Source organism: Prionailurus viverrinus, chromosome B4, assembly GCF_022837055.1.
Source record: "Prionailurus viverrinus isolate Anna chromosome B4, UM_Priviv_1.0, whole genome shotgun sequence".
Classification (NCBI taxonomy): Eukaryota; Metazoa; Chordata; class Mammalia; order Carnivora; family Felidae; genus Prionailurus; species Prionailurus viverrinus.
Genome location: NC_062567.1, coordinates 10,394,577 through 10,413,058, shown reverse-complemented (window position 1 = coordinate 10,413,058; position 18,482 = coordinate 10,394,577). Strand labels below are relative to the sequence as shown.

Sequence of the window (18,482 nt, the reverse complement as noted above, 5' to 3'; positions counted from 1 at the left end):
GTCGCTGGTGGGCATTGAGGTTTCTGCCATTGTGGGCTGGTATTTAATGTAGAGATCTTTTTATAGCCTTCAAAGATGTCAGGCAGGTGCTCACCACGAGGTATGTTAATGGAGGTGCCAGTGATGGTGTCAAAACACCCCCAATCCGGTCAGGAGCTTTTTGTAACAGAAGTGCTAAAACACAACGAAGAAGAAAAACCAATAGATGGGATGCATCAGGCTGTTAATTTAAGGGAAAGAGCACTGTGCACACTTCCAAGTATGAGTTCACCTGGGGAGGCACTAAGCAAAGTGGTTCAAAAGCATGGACTCTGGAGGTAGCTGTGTGATGCTTCCACTTACTAGCCTTTTAGCCTTGGGTGAATTAGCTAGCTTCGGTGCGCCTCCGTGTCTCCGTCCCTCCAACAGGGGGAATTTCAGTATCTTACCCCAAAGGTTGTGTGCCACATAGTGAGCAGGAAAGCATAGACTGCTGGGCCTGCCTGCAGCTGTCCTGATTTAGTCTCTCAAAGGCTGGGTATTTGCATTTAGCAAGTTCCCTGGTGGTGCTGATACATCTGATCCTTGCACTACACTTTGAGTAGCTCTTGTACACGCAGATGGGCATACTAGAAAAGAGGGGGCATACTGTTTTGGAGCCTGATATTTTTTTCCTATTTGATATATTGTGAATATTTCCAATTTTATTGTGTATTCTAAAAATAGGATGTTTAAGTCCGTTAAGTCCATTATCCCATTATTAGATATTTAAGTAGTTTCATTTTTAAGTTGATTTCTTTATTTTGAGAGAGAGTGAGAGAGAGCACAAGTGAGTGGGGGGAGGGACAGAGAGAGGGGGAGGGAGAGAATCTCAAGTGGGCTCTGAGCCCGATGAGGGGCTTTAATCTCACAAACTGAGAGATCATGACCTGAGCTGAAATCAAGAGTCAGATGCTTAACCAACTGAACCATTCAGGTGTCCCAGGTGGTTTCAAGGTTTGTTTGTTTGTTTGTTTTGCTATCATAGATCATAGATAAATATTCTTATACATTCTTGTCTACATCTCTGATTATTATCTTGGAGTAAATTTCTAGAAGTGAAATTATCAGGTTCCAGGGTGTCTTTGTGTTAAAGCCTTTTGCCACAGACTGCCAACAAATTCTTCAGAAAGGCTGCTTCTTCAGCAACACAAGTTTATCTTCTTACAAGTGGTCCATGAGAGTAGATGCTGGTTTTCTAAATGTAGGGGAATGAGGAGAAAAAACTGTTAATAACTTTATAAAAGTCACAGGTATTTGGAATTTGGTGGGAATAAGCAAGAAGAATATCTATGGATTTATAGAGAAGACAAAGACGTGTTAAGAGAAACTAGCTGGTAGGGGGAGTAAGGTCAACTGTGGCATGATTCCACTGTTGTTTTTAGGGGTCAGACTTCAATTTATTCATTTATGGTACAATACGTACTTGATATAGGAGACTATGCAAAGAGGAATAGTTTTTCATTTTTATTTATCCTGTATGGTATAGGTCTCTTTCTTCACTGTGATATTTCAGAGCCCCCCCGCCCCCTCTGCAATTTGGAGTTTTGGTCTAATAAAGTCTGGCCCATGCTCCATTCCTATGTGGACCTCTCTAGCCCTGGGCCAGGCAGTTGAGACTCTTACAGGCGCACTTGGGGTGAAGGTGGCTGCATCCGGGGAAATTCAGTATCACTAGCAGAAAACCTACTCACTGTGGATTGCATGTGGAGAAGTGCATGGTTCTGAGGAACAAGGGTGAGCCAGAGTGGAGGCCAAAGTGGGGTACGTGAGGAATATCACAGGAGCAGCTTCTCATGTCCATCTGGCTGTAATGATGGGGCCAACCTCTGCAGCTCTTGGCTCTAAGCTCCTGTGGTTTAGAGCAACCGATAAGCCGAACTCTTCCGTATTATCAGAATGTTAGAACTAGTAAGGGATCTCAAGGGTCATCTGTTCCAGCCTTCTCTTTTTACAGATAAGGAAGTTAAATAATTTATTATTTTCAATTAAACTTCACCTCATAAGTATTTAAAATCAGATAGTCAGCCTTGGAACAGAATTGGCTGGTTATTCTTTCCTTGTTCTGGAAGATCTGTTTTTGAGAACTGAAGTGGCTGAAGGGTAGACAATAAAGCAGATGGCGGAGTGGGGGTTGGTGACTGCGGTCCTGTTGCTCAGCCCCAGGACTGAACTGATTTAGAGTCAAACGTGCACTGCCCCTGAGTCAGGGAACTTCACTTGTGCCTCTCTTCAGATCTCAACAGTGTTGTATGGTCCCTGAGGGCTTCAAAGTAACCTTGGCTGTAGGGTAGCTCTCTGTACCAGTTCCATGTTTTCCAGGATTTACACATAACTAGTTTTCTTTGTGCAATTCAAAACAGCGGTTTTCTTTTTTCCCCTTTAGTAAACACATGTGTCAAATGCTTCTTTTTAAAAACAACAGCTGCTATGAACACAAGCTGTGCCTTCTACCACTGGGTGACACTGTTAGACCACAGAGGAGTCTTCTCTGGTAAAAGCAGGGTCCTTGAACTTCAGATCTCATCAAGCTGCTTTATGTAGGAGAGAGAGAAGCTCTGAGTCACTTAATGGTCATGTATCAAATGTTACTTGATAAGTGTAATTTATCTGTCTAAGGCAATTTTAAGGCCAATGACTTTAAGGTAATTAATTATTAAAGAAATCTGTTAATTGGACAGCATTTCAGTTGCTTAGAGGTTTGTGCAGATTAATGGGCTGCATATTAATGAAGTACTAATCGCTTTTTGGGAATATTTATGCAAGCCGATGTATTAATATTTATTTCTCACCAGACAACAATTTGAGTTAGCTTTCTGTGGCAAAAGACTCATTTTTTACACACAGCATTTGATGTCGTGGGCTTTTAGTGAGCATTTTATTGGGTCATCTTGTTCAAGAGGGAGGATAATCTTCTGGGTTAGGAAAATGTCTGCTGGACATTTGGTTCCCTGTACTCATCTTTATTGAGAGAAGAGACTTCACTCTAACTCATTCTGTGCTCCTTCAACATAAGATGAGGGCAGAGAATGTGTTTAAAGTAAGGGTTGACCTCCCCTCCACCCTCTGTTTTTGCCCCTTTTTTGTAAATCTGAGCTCTGTACTTGCTGCATATCACCTGGCCGATTTTAGTTGAACGATATATGGAAAGCACACAGAGATGTTTCTGAAGATGAGAAATAAGTAAAAGTCAGGTTTCCCCTTTGTGAGCTTAATGTGAGGGGAAGAAAACTTCAAATACAATTTTAATAGAAGTAGACTTAAGTAGCCTCAGAGAAGTAGGAACAGTGTCCTGTTGGGCCAGAAGAGAGGGAATTCTTATGAGGAGTCAGGAAAAGCTTCGGGAAAGGAGCTACTTAATTTGGATACTCTCACCCTTCGGTGTTTTCCCCCATCATTCAGTCCACTTTTATGGAGTGGCCATGGGTGACACAGGCATGGTGCTGGGCACACAATAGGGAGTAAACACAGATCTGTTGCCTGCATGGTCCACAGCCAAAGTCACAAGGAGTTAGCGGCCCCAGCTTTCTTCTGGTTCTTTTGCATCATGTAGTCCCTGTGTGTCTGACTCTCCTTCCTGTGGCTTATGTTTGAGGCACCGTGCTAGAGCTGTGGGGATGATTTACGTCAGTCGAAGGTCTCTTCCCTGCCAAGGGACACTCATCTGTTCTTGAAGGACACAACATGGATACATAGGAAAAATTAATTCATGGTAAGTGTCAGATTCGTGGGGTAAGGGGTCAGCGAGCAGAATTGCCCACATCGGTGCAGACGAGAGGAAGAGGGCTCCTGAGAAGTGGCAGTGGGAAGATTTTTGGCGAGGCAAGCTTTGAGCTGGGTCTTTGCAAGGACTTTTCATTGGTCTTGAGGAGGGAATTTTACCTGAGAGGAAATGAGGAACAGAGGTGGAGATGGGAATGTGGGTTCAGAGTAGAGGCTTTGTGTTGGAGAGGAGCCACAAGTTTGCAAGGGTGATTGAGGACCAGATTGTAGGGAACCTTGGGAACTAGGTGGAAAGTTAAGACTTTATCCTGATGTGGCAGTGATATTTGGCCTGGCGGTTCTTGATCTGATGAAATAGTGCATCGGATGTGGCTGGGGTGCAGTGGGAAGAGTGATCGGGAGGAGTGGAGGCCGGTGAAGGGCCAGCTTCTTGATTCGGAGACGAGGGGAGGAAAGCGTGAACTAGGACTATAGCAGGGGCAGTGGGTGACGGTCTCAAAGACATGTATTATGAGAAAGAAACACTGACTGGTTGATTCCCTATCAAGGCTGAGGTATAGGACATTTCAGAGATAACGTCTGTTTGAAAACTGGCTGGCCTATGGTGAAGTTAGGAAGTTAAGGGACAGCCACAGGATTATTTCTGACAGTGGGAGACAGGTGTGTGTGGCGTCCTCTCTGTTGCTATTGAAAACAAAAATTTCGACTCCCAATTAGCCAGGGAGGATTTCCACCAGAATATAAGGGGTTGGCTCTGTCCTGTTTAGTGTTCTATTCTTATCTGGCCCAAAGGGGGCACTTATTAATCCAGCCACCGAGGTTGAGCTCAACTTGACACGTGTTTGCTTCAGATGTGAAGTATCCAGTTGGCAGTTGAAACTTTTGACATGGAGCTTGGGAAGAAAGGAAGAATCTTCTATACCCTTCAGAAATGGCTCATATAGCAGAAAGGCCACGGGCATGTTGGGTCACCAGAGTCAAGAGTATAGAGCTAGGGACCTGTTCTGTAGAACAATGGGCACTGAGAGAGCGGGAGGGAAGAGGACGCTTGGGCAGACAGGTAGGGAGGGTCAGGGGAGGGTCGTCCAAGGGGCTGGCTTTCACATCGAGGAGGACATGGACAACAGCTTTGAATTCCACGGAGCGGCTGAGGAGCCAGGAGGCCTGAGGAGAACCCTGTGCATTGGCTGCTATGCAAATAGGAACACAGTGCACGGAATTTGTTTTCTCTGATCTGTTAGTGTTAGTGATCCACTGGTAGCTTTTTGTGCTTGGCTGCCTCATGGATCACTGTCCTTGTGGACAGACCTGAGGGTCAGAGCATAGGACCTCCTATCTGAAAGAATGTCTGAATGACCCCCTGGCACAGTCCACCCTCTTGATAGCAGCCCATAAGGAGACCCCCCCCATCTCAGTTTGAAATATCTCTGGATGAGAGCTTGAGCCTCACCATTTTCTTGTGCTTGTTTGGTTGAGAAACCATTCTGTGCTATTGGGGGCTTCAGAGAGGACTAAGCAGGCTGGGACATGCGGAGCCCAGAAGCCTGGCAGGTGGTGACATGCCCTGTGGTGTGGGCTGCCGTCATGCAGCTGTGCTGCGTGTCATTGCCCACGATGGTGATGCCGGCCACCCGGTTGCCACTCTCTTTTCTTTCAGATGAATGCTTCTGTTGGCCAGGGCTGAGGAGATGTCTCCCTCCCACCATTCACTCCTCACAGAATTAGGGTAGTACCAGAGGGCAGCAGGGAATTCTAGAATCTGCCCTCAAGGTAGAGGGAGGGAATGTGCAGGATTCAAGTCTTACCTGAAGGGCCACGGGAGGTTAAGCAAATTGTGAACATAAGTAAAGTTGTCTTGATGTTTGAAGACTTAAACTCTATATTGGGCCAAGTTAGGAAATGTTATGTTTTTGGAGATCCCTTATATTCATATAATTGCTCTATGCTCAGAATAGTTATTTGCAACAGATTACTGAGAAGTTGGAGAGAAATGGCCATCCAGTTCTGCAGATAAGACTGAAGCGTAGTAATTGGGAAATTATCAAGATTTTCAAGGCATTGGCAGGCTCAAGCTGCAGGCTCCAGTCTGTGCTTTGGCCTTATCTACCAGGGATTTTCATCACCCCCTCCAATCTGCCCCCCTCCCACATCCCTCTCTGTCACATGAGTCCAAATCGAGAAGATGAGCAGAGACAAGATTGGGTTTATCCATTAAATTTTGTCTCAGCTAGTATACCTGTGGCATATGGCCATCCATTTTCACTTAAATAGAACATTAGTTAATGAAGAGGTAGATTAATGAATTAATTTGTTGGAACTATTGAGCTGTCTAATTTATTGAGCATATGCCGCAGGGGCAGGTACTGTGTGTGGTGGATGTTTTCCAGAAGTTTTCTTTTAATGCTTACAACTGCTCTGCAAATGTAGGTATGTGAGCTCTGATTCACAGTGGAGGAAATCAAGACCCAGGTTAAGTAACAAAAATCACATAACTGGTAGATGATGTAACCAGGATTCTAATCCAGGATGGGTGGTCTTCAAGCCTGGTTTTCTTTTCCTTTATACTGTATTATTTCTCAAGGATTGAACAAGGTTTAAAATGGATGAAATGACAAAATTCTAATAACATAGCAGCAACCAAATAGTCTCTTAGATAGTAATTTTAATAGCTATTTGATATGTACAGTATTTAACGTGGTTTGATGTATATACAGAGAAGGACATAGGCCTTAAAGGTGTAGTGAGTGGTGCATTTTCCAAGTGAACAAACCTGTATAACCAGAACCTATATCAGGAAACAGAACATTATCAGCACTCTAAAAGTCATATTCCCTTCACTCCCAGCCCACTCCCAAGATGTCCTTTATCCTGATACCTAACACCAAAGATTGGTTTTGCCTGTTTTTGGACATTATGTATGTGGAATAATGAAGTATGGACTCTTGTGTCTAGCTTCTTTTGCTCAGAGTTACATTTATGAGATTCAGACTTGTCGTCCATTCATTCCCATTGCTGCGTAGTATTCCAGTGTATCAGTGTGCCCAGTTTGTTTATCCATCCTCCTGATAATGGACATTTGGATCACTTCCTGTGTGGAGCTATTAAGTATAGCACTGCTGCGAACATTCTTCGAAAAACCTTTGTGTTTGAAAGAACATGTGTCTTTCCTGACTTCTTTCCTCACTTTAATGCAATTTTCTGCAAGATGTCTTCTGTTTGGGGTTGTAAAGCTGTGATGTTAAAAGGCTTCTAAAATCTTTTCAAGAGATAGAGAAGATCATCCTGTTAAAAGCGAAACTTAAGTCTTCCTTCCCATTATCCCAATCCAGAAGAATGGACTGCTCAAAGAGCATCCCTTTGGAATCAGGCAGATCCAAGTTCAAATCCTAGCCCTGTCCTGTAGTGACTGTGTGACCCAGTGCAGGAGTAACAATGTTATTATTACTAATTGTTATATATTGCCAGTGATGGCGCTAATATCAGATGACATCTGCTGAAGGTTTATGATTTCTAGTCATTGTATTTGGTATACGTTTCTCATTTACCCTTCTTAACAACCCTACGAGATAATCTGCCATTCTTGGTTTTTTTTTTTTTTCCTTAACTGCTGAGGTAACCTGCCCAAAGACACAGTAGATGAGAAATCTAGAATTTAGACCCATTCAGTACGTTCTGGAACCCATGTTCTTGAAGCTGTCTGAGCCTCCTTTGTAGGCCATAGGGAATAATAGTAACTCCTACCTCATAGGGCCTCATCCAGAATTAAATGATGGGGAGAAGCTTAATGTACACCTTCTAGGGGAGATCCATAGGGACCCCAGAGTGGATTGCTTTCGTGGCATATCTCTGCACTTTTAACAGTGCTGAGGGTCAGGGGTGAGGCCTCCCTGCTCTCCTGGTGGTTGTTAGGAAGACGGACATCTAGTTATTTGTGGAGCCGTCGCCACCTTCTGGTTGGTCTCGCCTCAGCCAGACCGGCTTAGCTTTGATAATGGCCTGTGTTCCGTCTTCCCCATGTTTCTTGCCTCCTTTCCCATGTTCTAAATATAAAATATGTGCCTTTTTTATAAAAATACATTTTTAGGGGATGAAAAAACTGATGAGAAAATGAGTTTGGTATTTTCCCAAGGGCGTCACCATTTGGCGTTTGTACAGCAGCGTATTTGCAGCCACTTTATCGAGAGTTTGAAGTGGCGGCAGTCGTGGGGCCAGGCAGAGGTGAAAAAGTGACATTTCTGTGTGCAGACCGCTCTGGTTAGGCGCCATTTCTAAGCCTTAGTTTAGGTTTGTGGCCACAGAGGTCCCCTGGGCTCTTGTCTAATGCCTTCAGGTGCCAGATGGTGTCACTGTCCCTGATGAATTTGTAGGTTCACCCAGGCAGGTCAGGAGTTTGTCGTTGCAACCCTTGGCTGTTGGGGAACAGTTCTTGTCTTAACTCACTCACCGCTCTCTCAGCTTCCTCTTTACAGCCTGCCTCCCTCCTGGGATTAGTGGGTACTGAGGGCAGGCTTTCCATTGCCAGGTGACTTAGGCCTGGGGCTGGCCTGCCTGCTATCTTAAGTGATCGGGCTCTTTCAGAGTATTGTTAGAGGGTTGCTAGAATCTCTTTAGAGTCAGCCTGGGAAACAATTGCTCCTCAAGAGTGCTTTGGAATTACTTCTAACTTGCTGGAAGTAGTTGTAGCAATTCAGAAGTTTACTTGTTTCACTTTGGTCACAGGACACCTGTAGCCTACAGTACACCTGCATACATTGCCATGTTTCAGGTGTTGTTTTCAAAAAGGCTTCAATTATTAGTGCTTCTAGGTAGAATTTGATTTTAAATATTAAGGTAAACATGAAATTTATCATAATTTCAAAATGTGGTTTTTAAATCTCATGGGATTAGGTTTTAAATTTTATCTTTCTGATGTAGAAATAGCAGATAAAACTGCTGACTCCAAAAACGGTGTGAGGAGGAAATTCAGATGCAATAAATATTTTTTATTAATCCACTTGTGACGTATTTCTGTGGGAATGGTTATTTACCTCTGGAAAGCAGTCAACACAGAATGCCTGCGAATAGGCATGAAGTGGGCCCAGAGTGAACCTTTTTGATCGGGACAACAAAGCCAGGACTCAAAATCCATCTCTAATGTTGGTATTTTCTTTTCTCCTGGGATAGTAGAGTTTAATAATGACTTCTGTTTGTGGATTTCCAGAAGTTAAAGCAGAATTCTCAGCAGGTGGTATTTTTCAGTGCACCGTGTTTGGGCTTGTGGCCTTGGGGGTCTTCTGGGTTCTTGTCGAATGCCTTTGGGTACCAGATGATGCCACCGTCTCCTCCTGGTCCAAGGCAGAGTTTTTAGGTTTGCTTTCAAATCTCTAAGATGTGTTTAGTATTAGGGTCAGTCTAAAATGCAGTTCTCTATTACTCAACTTGTTAAGGTATTTCAGTGCTGCCTTGGTCTCTGAGCGGCATAAAAGGACCTTGCTATTGGGGCCTATGTCTTGCTCTACCCTGCCCTCTGGCTAAGCCATTCACAGCTCCATGTAGCACCTTGAAGGTGGGATAGACCTTTTTACACTTTTCAGAAGGTTTTTTTTTTTTTTTAATGGTCATTTATTTATTTTTGAGAGAGAGCATGCAAGTGGAGAAGGGCCAGAGAAAGAGAGGGAGCCAGAGAATCTGCAGCAGGCTCCAGGCTCCGTGCTGTCAGCTCAGAGCCCAAAGCCGGGCTTAAACTCACGAATCATGAGATCATGACCGAGCCAAAGTCAGATGCCCAACCCACTGAGCCACCCAGGTGCCCCTTTTTGGAAGGTTCTTAATGTTTGTAGCATGAATGGGTCTTAGAATTACTGGATGTTACCAGTGAGAAGGGCTGTGGGTCATTTAGTTGAACTCCTATGTTTTTAAAGAAACCAAGGCCTAAAGAGGTGGAGTTTTGTATGTAAGGTTTCTCAGACCTCTAAATAAACTGTGTTAGTGGTGTTGGTCACACATTTTATCTAATAATAGCTTCTATTTATTGAATTTCCATAGACATGCCAGAGATTTTATGGAGTACTTAAATAAATCTACATTTCAACCAATTCTTATTACAACACTCACTTTAACAGAGAACTTTAACAGAGAACTTTAACAGGAGAACAGAGGGTCACGAAAGTTAAGTTTTATCCAGGATCTCAAGCCAATTTTATTTCTCCTACACTGAGCCAACACTAGTTTTCCTTTATTGAATTGAAATTAAAAAAAATACAAATCGGTTTATTTGATCAGGAGAGTATGACAAAAATATCTTCGTGTTATTCTTCATGAAGAATGTGTCATGTAGTAATAATGTCGGTGCACAAAGTACTTTTCCTTCCAGACAGTTCTGTCTCATCCTCTTTGTCTGTCAGGCTTCAGGATTACCTGATGGCTCAGGGAGGAAGCCCTGACCTCCCAACTCCACTTTCTGCGCTGCACTCACAACTTGTTGCTAGGACTTCGGACAGCTCAGGGGCTCCCTCTACTGGTAGTTACTTCATTTGACTACTATTTATTGACCCTGTCCAGGGAGTGTGAGGAATGTGAACATAGACCAGATGTGGTCTTTGCAGTGAAGGGATGACGATTTTGTACACATTGCTGTAATAGAAGGTGGGGATTGGTGACTGTTAGGGAAAGGGAACAGAGAAAATTCCTTTGGGGTTGAGAAGTCAGGGAGTTTAATCGCAACTGGGGAATTAGGAAAGGTAGCTTGGGAGATTTGACATTTATCTGGATCTGAAAGGCTGAGTGAAATTTGGCTTTACAGCAGTTCAGGGGTAGGTACTTGAAGAGGATCAGCATCTCTGCTGGAGAGAATGGTGCTGGCAAAGGCATGCTGGTGAGGAAGGCAGGGAAATGTGAACATTTGGGGGCAGTAAGTGTTCATTTCAGTTTAAATTTTTTTTGAAGTTATTTATTTTGATAGTGAGTGAGCAGAGGAGGGGCAGAGACAGAGGGAGAGAAAGAATCCCAAGCAGGCTCTGCGCTGTCAGCACAAAGTCCTATGCGGGGCTTGACCTCACAAACCATGAAATCGTGACCTGAGCTGGAACTGAGCATCGGTGCTTAACCAACTGAACCACCCAGGCACCCTCCATTTCAGTTTAATTGGTGGATAGGATCCGTGAAATGAAAGAGTTCCTTCAGGATCCGAAGGGCATTTTCCAGTGCCATTGACTTAGTAGCGATTAGGAAGATGGTTGACAGAGGGAAGAAAGTTGAAGAAGAAGGTCATTTACGTTCCATGTGTTGGTCATGGCTCGAGGGTGGAAAGTCACTGAGAAGTGGCCAGAATGCAGACGCCAGATCCTTCAGTGGCCACCGCCACTGCCATGAGTACTAGAGGTTAACAGAGGTTGCTCCCTGCTGGTTCATCCCCAGGGCTCACCCCACTAAGTGACCTTTTCCCAGACCCCGGCAGGGTCTACTCCATAAGGGGCCACAAGGACTCCTTTAGCCTGGTCCACAGGCAGGCCTCAGGTCACACTTGACTGAGGCTGAGGGGCCTCGTGTCTCCTGTCCTGGCCCCAGTTGTGCAGAAGGGCCAACCAGTGAGAAAGGGTTTGAAGGGGAGCGTCTGCACCTTCGTGTGCAGCAGGGGGTCTGCTTCAATCCAGGCGGGGACAGGCTGAGGCCCGCCTTCCTGCCCTGGTCCCCTGGGAGAAGCAGCACTTCCCAGATACTAAACCTAGAGAGGAATCCAAAGAAAATTCCAAGCTAGAGCTTGTTTCCTAGAATCAGAACCGAAGCCTTTCCCATTCTGCACACTGAAAGCTCTACCTCTGTCTTGGCATCAAGACCCGAGATGTGCTTGTACCCTGGCACCAACATCCAGGAGAGACTGGGAGTGAGCACCCTGTTTGTTTGCCTTTGCTTGCAGGAATTGTGAGAAAGGAGGGCAGAGGGAGGGGGGCCTGGGGAGGCGGGGCCGGGGGGGTGGTGGCAAGTGAGAGACCATGGAGGTCAAACCAGTGAGGCAAAGGAAAGAGTCAGCCAGGGTTTGAGCACTGATTGCCTTCGCCTTTTTGCTGTCATCACCTAGACGTCTGTCCAGCAGGTACATCAGACTCTGCATGTCCACCTCCACTCCCAGCACCCCTGCATGATGGCGCCGACCCTTTCGTAGCTTAGGCCGGGGACCTTGGAGTCCCCCGAGCTTCTCCCATGCCTTTCGTGACTCTTGTCCAGTCCTTCAGGAAACCTCAGAGGCTTTCCAGTCAGCACCTGTCCTGACCCGTCTGACCTGTGCTGCAACCATCCTGGTCTAACCCATGTGTCACCCATGTGTCACCCGTATCACTGTTCCTGCCCAGTTTTTTCCCCGCCTGCTGCTGCTGTTTTAAACTCAGTAACTACAGTGGTCTTTTAAAACCGTGAGACTCCTAGGGCGCCTGGGTGGCTCAGTCAGTTAAGCATCTGACTTCGGCTCAAGTCATGATCTCACGGTTCATGGGTTTGAGCCCCGCATCGGGCTCTGTGCTGACAGCTCAGAGCCTGGAGCCTGCTTCTGATTCTGTGTCTCCCTTTCTCTCTGCCCCTCCCCTGCTCACACTGTCTCTGCCTCTCAAAAATAAATAATTGTAAAAAAAAAGAAAACAACCATAAGAGACTCTTAAATACAGAGAACAAACTGAGGGTTGATTTGGGGCGGGAAGAGGGGGGAAAGGGTGATGGGCATTGAGGAGGGCACTTGTTGGGATGAGCACTGGGTGTTGTTGTATGTAAGCGATGAATCACGGGAATCTACCCCCTAAACCAAGAGCACACTGTACACATTGTATGTTAGCCGATTTGACAATAAATTACATTAAAAAAAATAATTATAGGGGCACCTGGGTGGCTCAGTTGGTTGGGCGTCTGACTTCAGCTCAGGTCAAGATCTCGCGGTCCGTGAGTCCGTGAGTTCGAGCCCCGCGTCAGGCTCTGGGTTGATGGCTTGGAGCCTGGAGCCTGCCTCCGATTCTGTGTCTCCCTCTCTCTCTGCCCCTCCCCCGTTCATGCTCTGTCTCCCTCTGTCTCAAAAATGAATAAACGTTAAAAAAAAATTTTTTTTTAATAAAAAAAATAATTATAGACGGAAAAAAACAAAACAAAATCAAGATGTAAAAAATAAAAAAATAGGAGTCCGATCTGGTCACTTCTCTGCTCGAAATCCTGAATGTCTTTTCTGCTGTCTCCAGAGTAAAGGCCAAGAGTCCTTACAGTGGCCCTCACATTCCCCATGACACGTGACCCCTCCCCGCTTGCATCACCTCTCTGTCCTCACCAGCACTCACTCCTCCAGCCCCGCTGGCTTCTTTGCAGCTCCTCACATCCCCCAGGCACACTCCTGCCTTGTGGCCTTTGCATGAGTTCTTTGCTTTGCCCCACGTCCACAGGGCTTCCCTTCCCCCAGGTGATACTGACCTTAGGAGGCTGTGACCTGTTTTGATTCACTGTCATGGAGATTATCCATGGTTTGGAGCAGAGAAACAGATCCTTTTATGGGATCCTGTAGGCCTTCTTGTCTGCTCATTAATGAGAATGGAAAGACCGCTGGGGCCACACAGAGGTGTTTATGGTGCCTTTCACCTATCAGTCAAAGAGCACACTTTGGTGCGGGGCAGCGTATTGAAGCCAGGCTGGCCGTGATGGGCTTGCTGACTTGCCACGGTCAAGGTTTGTAATTCTCCAGTCATTGCGGTTGCAGGCATTCTGATTTAAAGGATCCATGTCAATAGCGTTCAAGGAATATTTGGCGTAAGTTGTTACGCGCGTCTCAGTGTTCAGTAATTCTGAGCCTCAGTTATGTCGTTAAACCTAAAATATATAAACAAATAGTGCATCCACAGTTTTTCTATTTTAGCTGATTTCTTTATTCTTTGGATTTTTAATCTCCTTATTTTCACATTAATCTTCAAGAGATTTTGCTATAAAAATAGCAAATTTGGTATAGAGAATAGGTTTGAGACCAGAGACATTCATTTTAGTTTGAGCTTCCCATTACTAATAATATTAGCATGAACAAGTTACTTTTTGTTTCCCCGTTTTATTGTTTGCAAAGTGAAGATTCTAGTTCTTCTGTTCGTTGGGTTGTTGCTAGGCTCACACATGGTCACGTCCGGGCCCTGGGTGATTGCTGACTGCTGCTTGGAACATCTTTTCCCCTTGGGTATGGAAGAACACACCAGTGGTTTGGAATAGTTCAGGATCTGGGAAAGCATCTTCATGACCTTGAGAGCAAAACTCCTGCTTGTGACTGACTGCAACTGGATCCAGTTTTTGTTTTTGTTTTAAAATTTTTAGTTGGAAACACATCTTTATTTTTTCCACTGCCTACCCCTTCACTCCTGTGCCCAGAGTCCATGGAAACAACACCGTGTGTTCTCTCCTCCCTTCATCCCACCCTCTTGTGTGAATATACGTGCTTTTACTTCATGCTTGCTCGGTGGGTTGATGTCATGGGCAGAAATAAAGATGGAACGTGTCTTCTGTCGAGGAGCTTATCCCTGGAAGACCTCTCCACTTTTTTAGTTTAGACCAGATTTGATTCAGTTAACATTTATTCAGCTTCTGCCATGTGCCAGGCACTTTGCTGGGCCTGGGGATTTAGAGCTGTAAAAGAAGCAATTCTGACTCGTGGGGAGAATAGGCAGAAACCCCTGGCTCCTCTGTGTCATGGTGGAAGTCCATCTGCACCACTGCTGGGCCAGGAGGCGTGGAGGGGATCGTTCTCTCCGTGTCCCTGGAGAGGTGGGGGAAGGTGGCCGTTTTGGGTGTGAGCCCATGCACGTGCGGGTCTTCCTCCAACCTTGGCCTGTTCTGTGGTCGCTGTTCTGTCTAGGGGCGTCAAACTGGCCAGAGAATTAGTAAGCATGTTCTCTGGACTTTGAGGGAAGGCCCAGTGTCAAATACTGTGCCATAGTCAGACTCTGCATCTCATTTTTGGTTTGGGAAATAAAGTCATCATACAGGGACAGGGAAGCATGAAATGGCATGTTAATTATCTTGAAATATTGGACAGATTTGTTTTGGGGGCAGGGGAGCAGGATTGAGGTCAACACCAAAAGTGCCTAGGGGTCCACAGCAATGGAGTGCCTGCCGGCTGGACCCATCAGCTTCCAGCCTGATGCCCAGCCAGCCTTCTTCCTCCCAGCTCTTGCCCTCGCTGAGTTTGTTCTTCTGTCTCATTAAATATCATGAATGTTCGTGGACTGCCCACTGTGCGCCACACACTGCCCCTGCGTAGCTACAGGGGCGTGTGTGGGGGAGACCTGTGCCCTGAGCATCTCTTATGGGGGGACACACACTTAAATCATAGAATGAATGACTAGAATTGAACACGGGGTAGGGGCCATTGGGGGGGGGGGGGAGAAGGGACCCTGGGGATCGTCCTCTGTTCCTTTTGCTTTACTGATCAGGAGTCTGAGCCCAGAAAGGCCGTGGGACTCTGCCCAGGCATTCCATGGAGTTGTTGCGCTGTGCTCCAGTGACTGCCTGCCCTCCCCGCCAAAAACCTATACAGACGCGTTCTTGCCGCGAAGTATTCTCCCTTTGTCTTCCCTTCTTGTCACTTCCTTTTTTTCTGGCACTGTTGTAGGGCAGCTGGAGAGGGGGTAGGTAAGACAAAATTCTCGCCCTCGGGAGCATTTGCTTTCGAGAGCCAGTAACCAAGAGGCCAACTCACAGGACTGACAGCAGGGAAGAACTGGGGGCCGGGTTGGGTTTAAGTAGGGTAGGGAGAGGTCAGACCTCACTGAGAAGGTGACGTTTGAGGAGGGAGCGGAGGACAATGTGAGCTGGGTGCTCATGTAAGGTGAGAGGAGACCCCGGCCAGTGGCAACATCAGAAGCAGTGCTCTGTGCTCTAGAAGCCTCGCAACATTGATGGGTGTCATGGGTCTGCCCATTACTGGTGCACATTCATTGTGGGGGTGGGGGGAGGGGGCTGAAAGAAGCAATGAAGGATCCCGGTCAGGTGTCCAGGTGCTTGTTATGGGGTTAAGTTGGTCTTTTGACATGTTGGCAGGAAGCATCCTGTGTGACCTGAAACTTAAAGTGTGAGCAGTAGTGACCAGAGTCAGATTGTGGGTCCCCTTTGCTTTAGTCACCCAGAAAACCACGGCCATTGTTGTGTCTCTTTTTCTCTGCTTCCTGCTTTCTCGAAGCTTCATAGGAGTTTTCAGTGAAGCAGTGAAGTGGGCCCTGGGGGATGGCACGCCTCAGCAGGAAAGACCAGAGACCGTGTCACCTTTCTCTTTCAGACGGCCCGTCTGAGGACACTGACCTCAAGGACGCCTATCTCATTCCGAGAAACATCATGGCTGAGCCAGACTACGTGGAAGATGACAATCCGGAGCTAATTAGGCCTCAGAAACTAGTCAATCCTGTCAAAACATCCCGCAACCATCAGGATCTTCACAGGGAACTTCTCATGAATCAAAAAAGGTACGGTGGTTTCTTGAGCAGAATTTTCCTTTGGGGACTTCAGCTTCAGAGATGTTTACCTTTCCTGATGGTTTTTAAGGCTGCCTTGTTCCTTCTGGTGTCCTTGAGCCAGGGCACCCCCTCTCCCCCCCCCATAAAGTCCCATCATCTGCTGGAATGACTCTGCATTCTGCAGAACTGTGTCCTCTTTGAAAATAGACACCTGCTTTAGAATTTGGATGCGAGGGGATTGATTACTGATAAAAGAGTATCCTAAGTTGAAGAGGAATACCTTATTTGTTAGATTTGTTAAAATTCTGAATTTGCCCCTTACATTTGGGGCATTTATTATTTTTTTGGAAGAGAGAAAACATTTACCTTTTATCTTCTTTGTAGACAGTTTGCTCCATGTGTGCTATAGAAAATTTGGATGTTGGGTTGGTATAGTTTGCTTTTTAAGTGATTCTGGGCAGGGCAGGTTGACTGGGAGAGCCAAGGATACAAAATTATTTTTATTTCTTAGGACACAGAATTACTTTATTTAAGAGCCTTTAAGCTTCCTTTGGAGCTCTTCTTGGATCTTCAGAATGAAACTTTTGATCTTAACTGTGGGACCTTATGGGTCATTCATTGCCCCACTCTTTACTCAGTAGGTACCCATTGAACTGAAGGATATACAGACCAAGTTAAGCAGCCGGGTCATATTTTATCAGGAAGGCCTAATTTAAAAATAAAAATAAAAAAATGTGAAGAGATGTTGGCGGCAGTTCTCCTTCCCTAGTGCACCCCTGCCACGCATTATTCACGTGCCCCAGTATGCTGTTAGATTCATGCTGATTAAACTGAATGCACGTCTGATCCTTTTTGAATAAGTGCTTAGCTTCTAACCATCTTTGTCACATAAAAGAAAAAATATATAGAATTGATATCATGCCCAAAGCAAAGCAGAGCTGTACGTTCCTAAATAGACCACAGAGTTTGAAGGCAGTCTTACCTGGGAAATGATGCCTGCATTTTGGTACAAAGATCGAAAGTTTAATGTACTCCAAAAGAGTAGCCGTTGCCACTGAGTGGTTTTCTGATCATCTTTTACCTCTTGGTCCTCAGTTGCCTTATCTGTAAAGTGGGAGGAGGGGACTTGGTTGATCTCTAGTAAGAGACATTCTGGCCCAAGCTGTTTTTGTTTTATTTGGTTTGGTTTTGTTCTTCTATTGTATCTATGAAAGGCTCCAAGTCAGAAGAGAGGCAAAGGTAAAACCAAAATTGGCAGACTTGTTCTCTGAATTATAGCCTACAAATTATTCCACAAAAATGTACTTAGTACCCTGGGTTATATCTAAAACGTTTAGGTTTGTACAATCGAATCTGGTTCCAGATTTTCTAGAATAGGCATTTTCTGTGAAAATAGACCCTCCTTCTGTCTGACTTTCTCTGGCCCATGATTTCTTTTCCTTGTTTATACAGCTGACTCTTTAGCCAGGCCCAGCTCAAGTAATTTGGGAGAATGCTGGTGTTCCCTCAAGTACCATGGTGTAGAGAGGATGTTGCTCTGAGGTTAGAGGGAAATCATCTAAATCCTGGTTTGCCATTTAACTTGACCTACCTTTATGACCTTGGACAAGGTCCCTCTTCCTGATACACGTTTCTTCATCTGTGAAATGGGGGATAAAAATATCCTTCTTACAAAAAATAAATAGGGGATGGGGCACCTGGGCGGTTCAGTTGGTTGAGTGTCCCACTTCAGCTCAGGTCTTGATCGCATGGTTTGTGAGTTTGAGCCCTGTGTCCAGCTCTGTGCTCACAGCTCAGAGCCTGGAGCCTGCTTTGGATCCTGTGTCTCTCTTTCTCTCTGCCCTTCCACTGATCATGCTCGCGCTCGCTCTCTCTCTCTCTCTCTCTCTCAAAAGTAAATAAAAACATTTAATAAAAACAAAATAAATAGGGGCTCCTGGGTGACTCAGTTGGTTGAATGTCCGACTCTTGATCTTAGCTCAGGTCTTGATCTTAGGATCGTGAGTTGAAGCCCCACGATGGGCTCCATGCTTGGCATGGAGCCTACTTAAAAAAAATTTTAAATAATAACATGTGTGAATACCTGTTAAAATGACTGGGGTATAACAAATGCTCAATTCGGGGCGCCTGGGTGGCTCAGTTGGGTGAACGTCCAATTTCGGTTCAGGTCACGATCTAGCTCGTGGTTCATGAGTTTCAGTCCTGAGTTGAGCCCTGTGCTGACAGCTCAGAGCCTGGAACCTGCTTTGGATTCTGTGTCTCTCTCCCTCTCTCCTCCTCCCCCACTCTCTCTCTCTTTCTCTCTCTCAC

The 18,482-nt window shown here is 45.5% G+C and overlaps 1 protein-coding gene across 7 annotated transcripts in view; it reads left to right on the top strand.

Annotated features, from left to right (window-relative positions):
* Nucleotides 1-18,482, top strand: part of FAM107B (family with sequence similarity 107 member B) — a 234,029-nt gene that overhangs the window by 205,148 nt on the left and 10,399 nt on the right. For all 7 annotated transcript variants that reach the window (XM_047865342.1, XM_047865344.1, XM_047865346.1 and 4 more), the window contains one exon: nucleotides 15,998-16,181. In XM_047865342.1, the coding sequence (XP_047721298.1) occupies nucleotides 15,998-16,181 (184 nt within the window). The remainder of the gene's footprint in view (nucleotides 1-15,997; nucleotides 16,182-18,482) is intronic.